Genomic DNA, 6,802 nt, shown 5'->3' on the forward strand with positions numbered 1-6,802 from the left:
TTTTAGCTCTGAGATGCATTTTTCATCAAAATAAAACAATAACATGAATAAGAATCTATGTTAAGACCAAACAAATCAGAGCTAAAGAGTTTCAGGCTCTCTATCATTTTGAACCACAGGCCTTTCTGCAGCAGCTTCTGATATTAAATCCACTAAAATGAAATGTTTCACAATCACTGCCTAAAAGACGCTGAGAAAAACCTGCAGGCTGAGCTGACAGCTGCATACAGCAGATCCTGCATTATTGAACAGGCTCTCCTCGCCTCGTTCTGATGCTTCAGTCTGAAGTGATGTAAGGAAGGAGAAGATGTCGGATCTCCTAAAGCGGAGCAGCTCCTTATCGTCATTATCCTCACATCACATAGATGGAGCTGATATTTCTGTTTCCTTTTTAATGTTCAATTCAGCTTCATGTAAACCTGCCAGAAGACTCCAAAACCAATCATGCAACTTTAATCCGATCAGCATCCGTGCAGAAAATGACATGTCAACACTGCAGTGCTTTCTTAGACTGGAGAGGAGAGTGGATGAAGAGGAGGAGGATAACAAATCTGAGTTCAGCAGAGCGTCGTTCAGCTGCATTCAGAACCATCTTGTCTTTTAAATCCCAGCTTTCCAGGTTCTGCTCCCCCACAGGGAGGAACATTGCTGCCACTTTTAATACACTACTCAAAAAAAATTTGAGGAACACTTTGTAATCAGAGTATAGCATCAATTTAATTAAACTTCTGGGATATTGATTTGGTCAGGTAAGTAGCAGAGGGGGTTGTTAATCAGTTTCAGCTGCTTTGGTGTTAATGAAATTAACAACAGGTGCACTAGAGGGGCAACAACGACACGACCATCAAAAGAGGAATGGATTTACAGGTGGAGACTACTGACATTTTTTCTGCACTGTCACTACTGTTACCATGAGGTGCTACCTGGACCCTACAGAGGTTGCACAGGCAGTGCATCCTCCAGGATGGCACATCAATACGTGCCATTGCCAGAAGGTTTGCTGTGTCTCGCAGCACAATCTCAAGAGCATGAAGGAGATTCCAGGAGACAGGCAGTTACTCCAGGAGAGCTGGACAGGGCCATAGAAGGTCTACAACGCATCAGCAGGACCGGTATCTGCTCCTTTGTGCAAGGAGGAGCAGGAGGAGCACTGCCAGAGCCCTACAAAATGACCTCCCGCAGGCCACTGGTGTGAATGTCTCTGACCAAACAATCAGAAACAGACTTCACGAGGGTGGCCTGAGGGCCCGACGTCCTCTAGTGGGCCCTGTGCTCACTGCCCAGCACACAACACCGGAATTGGCAAGTCCACCACTGGGACCCTGTGCTTTTCACAGATGAGAGCAGGTTCACCCTGAGCACGAGACAGACATGAAAGGGTCTGGAGAAGCCGTGGAGAATGTTATGCTGCCTGTAACATCGTTCCGCATGACCGGTCTGGTGGTGGGTCAGTGATGGTCTGGGGAGGCATATCCATGGAGGGATTTATACTGGCTAGACAACAGCACCCTGACTGCCATTAGGTATCGAGATGAAATCCTTGCACCCATTATCAGACCCTATGCTGGTGCAGTGGGTCCTGGGTTCCTCCTGGTGCAAGACGATGCCTGGCCTCATGTGGCGAGAGTATGCATGCAGTTCCTGGAGGATGAAGGAATTGATACCAATGATTGGCCCCCACGCTCGCCTGACCTAAATCCAATAGAACACCTCTGGGACATTATGTTTCGATCCATCCGAGGCCGCCAGGTTGCACCTCAGACTGTCCAGGAGCTCAGTGATGCCCTGGTCCAGATCTGGGAGGAGACACCCCAGGATGCCATCCGTCGTCTCATTAGGAGCATGCCACGACGTTGTCAGGCATGCATACACGCACGTGGGAACCATATTAATTACTGAATACCATTTTGAGTTTCTGTCTGAAATTTCAGCTAAATGGACTAGCCTGCCACGTCATTTCTTCACTGTAATTTTTGGGGTGTCTTGGGGTGTCTGAATTAAGTCGTCTGTAGGTTGATATTTTTCATTTCCATCAAATGATGTGGCATCCTTTTGTTCATAACACATCACCCAGTCCATATCAGTATAAATAAACAGCATGATTTTTTTCCCCATTGAGATCTGATGTGTTTTCAAAGTGTTCCTTTCATTTTTTTGAGCAGAGCATAAGTGATCAATACAAGCTAGAAGTAGGAAGCGTGGGATCTGATCAAATGTCTGATATGCCAGCTCTATTGAAAAATAAACAACTCATTTGCTTTTTAAAAATGTTTCCATATTTTTATTAAATTATACATAGCCGCCTTTCAGCTGACTGTATGAGTCAGTTCTCCAAATTACAACTACACTTCTACGTTTTTAATACATTTTTTAATGGGTAAAGTACTTAAATTGAGAACCTTTCAATTCAATTCAGACAGTTTGTTGATTTACAACTTAGTTTGCACCATAGGTTGATTTATTTATGGAAACTTTTCAAACTCAACTCTGACAGAAACTGTTTTGTCAGAATAGCGCAGATGATCAGATGGCAGCAATTCCTGTTCAGTCCAGTTCCACCAGTGTTCTTTCTGGTGTTGACAACCCAAAGCTGATATGATCCTTCTGACTTTAACTTTGGATGACATGTGAGAGAAACTAAAGCTGTCTGCTTTTAGCCATCACTGCAGACAGCAGCGTGAATATTAAGTCATCTCGATCTATCTGTTCTCATGTCTGATGAGGAAACCGTAAAATCCACCCAGATGTAAGAGCATCGCCTACTGACTGATCAATCTAAACTTAGCTGAGATCTCTCTTTTAGTTTGCTGTTGAAAGTAGAAGCTCCATACATCAGAAAGCCCTGAATTATTTCAAAATGATTTAAATTTTAAGTCACAAAAATCCGAGCAGTAAGTTTATGACCTCAAAAAATCATCTCTGAGATGATTCCAAATATCAGCTTTTCTCACCTTCTCCTTTATGAATTTGACAGACGGTCGACCAAAGGTCAGAGGCAGGACATTAAAACGCCAACTGCCTCCTGCAGCATCAGCTTACGAGTTCCTAAATCTGCTTTAGTGCCGTTCATAAAAATCACAGACGGGGCATCTCCTCCAGCGCTTCATCACAATCTCCTCTGATCGCAGCTGCTCCATCTTATTTTTACGCTACTTTCTGGTTATAAACCCGTCTGTTTTAAAACAATGCAAACAGATTTATTGCCCCGGCCTTCCAGGTGTTAATGAAAAACATTCCTCATGTTTTCTGGTCTCTATAAGGCTCCACAGCTACAGTGTGATGCTTATTCGCTGTATTTTATTGTTCATGTTTTCAAACAGCTCTCATCTGGACATGCTGGCCTCTCCAATACGCCTCTCCGTCATATAAGAAGTCAGGAGTTTCACAACAAATCTGGTTTAAAGTCCAGTCTTCGTTAAACTGATGAAGTAAAAAAATAAGTGCTGGTTGCCATGGAGACTCTGTGCCAGTTATCACTGCAGGACGAGTAAGTGGATGAAAATGCATTAAAGTGGCTTATGTCAACTACTTCTGGATCTTTCCTAAAACTAAGGATGAATATGTAAAAAACACACATTAAGCCCACTGTGAGGTATGGTGGAGGATGCATAATGCTCTGGGTATGTTTCGCTTACAAAACCCCAGTAAACCTTGTGTGGTTGCCTGATGAAATCAGTTTACTTCCAGGACATTTAGAATAAAAATCTTGACTTCTGCCAGAGATCTTGAGTGGAAACTCTATTACCAAAATACCTCTAGGAGGCGCTGTAGAGAAGACAAGACTGAATATTTAGAGGAACTGCAGAGATGTGTCACTTTGACAATTTAGGCAAAAACTTTTTGATTATAAACCTTTATTTTTTTTTTTTTTTAAGTACTTTGCAGAACTTGTTTTAGTTCTAAACTGAGAAAGCATTGGCTTGTTTTGGGGTTTTTCTTTCTACAGATTATAAGCCTCCACAATCCACAAACTCTATTCTAGGTTTCTGTAGGAAAAATAAACTGGTTCCTTCGTTTTAGCTCCTAAGAGAAACGCAGTTTTTGAGAGCAAAATATTTAACTTCATAATACTAGACGATGACTTTAATAGGACATTAAGAACATTCCTTATCCGGCTCCAAAAGAAAAAAAGTGAAGCTAACTGTAATCGGAGTGTTAAACTGGTTCTAATGCAAACAACAACGGTGTCTCCAGTTCCTGTATTTGCTTTTTCACCTGCATGAGCTCTTGCTTCTCCTTCTCCCCGGAGCTGATGGCGTCTCGAATGGAGCGGACCTCGTTAAGGATGGCCTGTGCGTCCTGCGGCTTGTAGCCGTATGGACTATTGGACACTTTCTGGTTGATCCTGAAAGATCGCAAGCAGAACGTTAAACCAAACTTCAGTTTTGCAGATGAAAAAACATCTGTGTAGTCGCTGAAAGACATTGAAATTATTTCGTGTGGAGTCCCACAAGGCTCTGTAGTGGAGTCCTGATGGTATAATGAAGCAAAAAAAATATATATGTGCAAACAATTTCTTTTCTGACAAAAACAGGAGAAAAAAGAAAAAAATCTGTCGAAGGTTTAAATATATATTAAATGATCTTTTTTGCAGGTTGGTGTGATAGCGCTAAAAATGTCAAATAAAAGAACAAAAGAGAAGTGAATTACATGTAAATGAGGGAATTAACTGCATATTCTCTAATCCAAACAGGGTCAGAATATACTAAAACATGCATAAATATTTGGCTAAACATCACTTCACAAGTAGTAAATAGAGCTCCCCCTATGTGTGGGCATTGAAACAGCTCTAGCGTGTGACTCTTTGCCTCTTTTTTATGAAAATTACTGGAGATCATTTCAGTTTAAAAAAAAATTAAAATTTTAAAAGGGCTTATTATTTCACCCATTTTATAAAATGCACTAGTACCAATGGCAAGGAGAGAGGACATTAGCATTATTTCCACCACCACTATGCTTTGCAGCTAGAAGGTTGTTAGTTTTGAAAGCAACACCTTCAATCCTCCAAACATTGATTCAGTCTTTGTACCTGAATATTTTCAATCTTTATTTCAACTATCAAACTTGTCCCTATGCAGCCTGTTGCTTTTGCACATATGGGTACCTGGAGCGTCCAGAAAGGTTGAAATACTTAACGGTGGAGTGATGCTCAATCGAAATCACCAACAATGACATAAGCTTCCTCAACATTACACATCTTGTCTCCTACTAACTCTGCTGTTTATGCAAATAAAATTTGATTCGTATCTGATTTCACAGTTCGTCTATTGTTTTCCATTTCCTTTTTTGATCCCATGTTCATTTAGAACTATAGTTGAGGAGCCTGAGGAAAAAAAGTTGAAAAACCATCAGAAGAAACAAGAGCAGCAGCGGCTACGTAAAGCTCTACATGAACAAGTCAAGCGTTCATCTGAATAACTGGCCCTTCAACATTCTTCTGAGGGGGGGGGGGTTAGGCTTCATGAATGAGAGACACAGCAAGGGAGAGGGGGAAAAAAAGGAAGAATGAGGAAGTGATGGAGGGAGGTACTGCTCTGTAACAAGGAAAAGCTAATCCCCTCAAATTTGTCCTTAAATGAGGTCTGAAAGCTGAGCCAGATACATTTTATTTTCATGGCTTTTTTTTGTGTATCTGGGTGTTGATTCATAAATAACTAAAGGAAAACTTCATGCTGACACATATCTACTGTTTCAAAATGAAAGGGAGGCATGTACTTTCTTAATGAATCAGAAGTAAGGGAAATGTAAATAATCCAGATATTGTTTTTTTTCCCCTGAAACTATAAAACTCTGGCCCTGCTCTGTTTTGTGAAATCCTATCAGGTGATGAGGCTGCATTCCAACCCAAACCCATTTCTTCATACGCCTATTGGTCAAAAGATGCCGTCCGACGGCTGCAGCGGGAGAGGAATGCCGTCCGACCGCTTCTCCTTAATCCTCCGTGACAACCACCCTGTGCTGCATGAGGCAAGGCAGAAAGCACAGCATTCCTTCTCAATTCAGCGTCCGACGGCACCCGAAGAAGGAAAAAGGCTCTGCCGCTTCTCAGCGACCTCACATTCGGAGCTGCAGTCGGAGAGATTATAAACCCCAATGCGTTTCCTCTCTAAACCGCATTCCTGTTCAGCTGTTTACGACAGTGTTATTCTGTTTAATGGTCGGATGGAATGCGTGATAAAGCTGAAGCAATAACTGAGGAGATAAGCAGCACTTTGCCTCAATCGGCCTGTTAAAGTTTTCACACCTATTGTAAGGGGGGTGGACAAACTCCAACAAGTGAAAGTTTGTCCATTTTATCTCTTTAGCGCAGCCAGAATCATGGGGATCAGAGAGAAACGTTTGAATTCCTAGTTTTACTTGATTAAAAAGTGTAAAAATGCACCAGATGGAATGAGACTAAAATGAACAAATTAAGCTTTGCTACTAAAAACCTCTGGCGACTGTAGGAATGTCTGACACTCACTCTCTGAGCGTGGCGTAGCCTTGCTCTTTGTACTGCAGCTCCTGCTTCATGCAGGCCAGGTCCCGCTTCAGCTTGTTCACCTGAGACAGAAGAAACAGGTTAGAGATAGAAAACTAATTGCCCTGCATCTGACTCACACCTTCAAACCGAGGTTATTTTACTCTAATATTAAATAGCATTGGGCTGTTATATCAATGAAAAGAGAAAAAAAATTGGTCAGACGGATTTTAAGGCAGGGTTCCTACAGCATAAGACAAGTTAAATTCAAGACTTTTTAAGACTTTTTAATACCACTTAAAATAAAAATGTAAGACCAAATTCACAAGAAAAACCTGCTTA

General features: G+C 41.6%; 1 protein-coding gene across 1 annotated transcript in view; it reads right to left on the reverse strand.

Moving 5' to 3' along the window:
- Window positions 1–6,802, reverse strand: part of wwc1 (WW and C2 domain containing 1) — a 42,269-nt gene that overhangs the window by 12,966 nt on the left and 22,501 nt on the right. The window contains exons 5-6 of the mRNA XM_015394678.1: window positions 6,464–6,543; window positions 4,216–4,345 (exon numbers count right to left, since the gene is read on the reverse strand). Coding sequence (XP_015250164.1) covers window positions 4,216–4,345; window positions 6,464–6,543 — 210 coding nt within the window. The remainder of the gene's footprint in view (window positions 1–4,215; window positions 4,346–6,463; window positions 6,544–6,802) is intronic.

This window comes from Cyprinodon variegatus, unplaced genomic scaffold, assembly GCF_000732505.1.
Source record: "Cyprinodon variegatus isolate N-32 unplaced genomic scaffold, C_variegatus-1.0 Scaffold703, whole genome shotgun sequence".
Classification (NCBI taxonomy): Eukaryota; Metazoa; Chordata; class Actinopteri; order Cyprinodontiformes; family Cyprinodontidae; genus Cyprinodon; species Cyprinodon variegatus.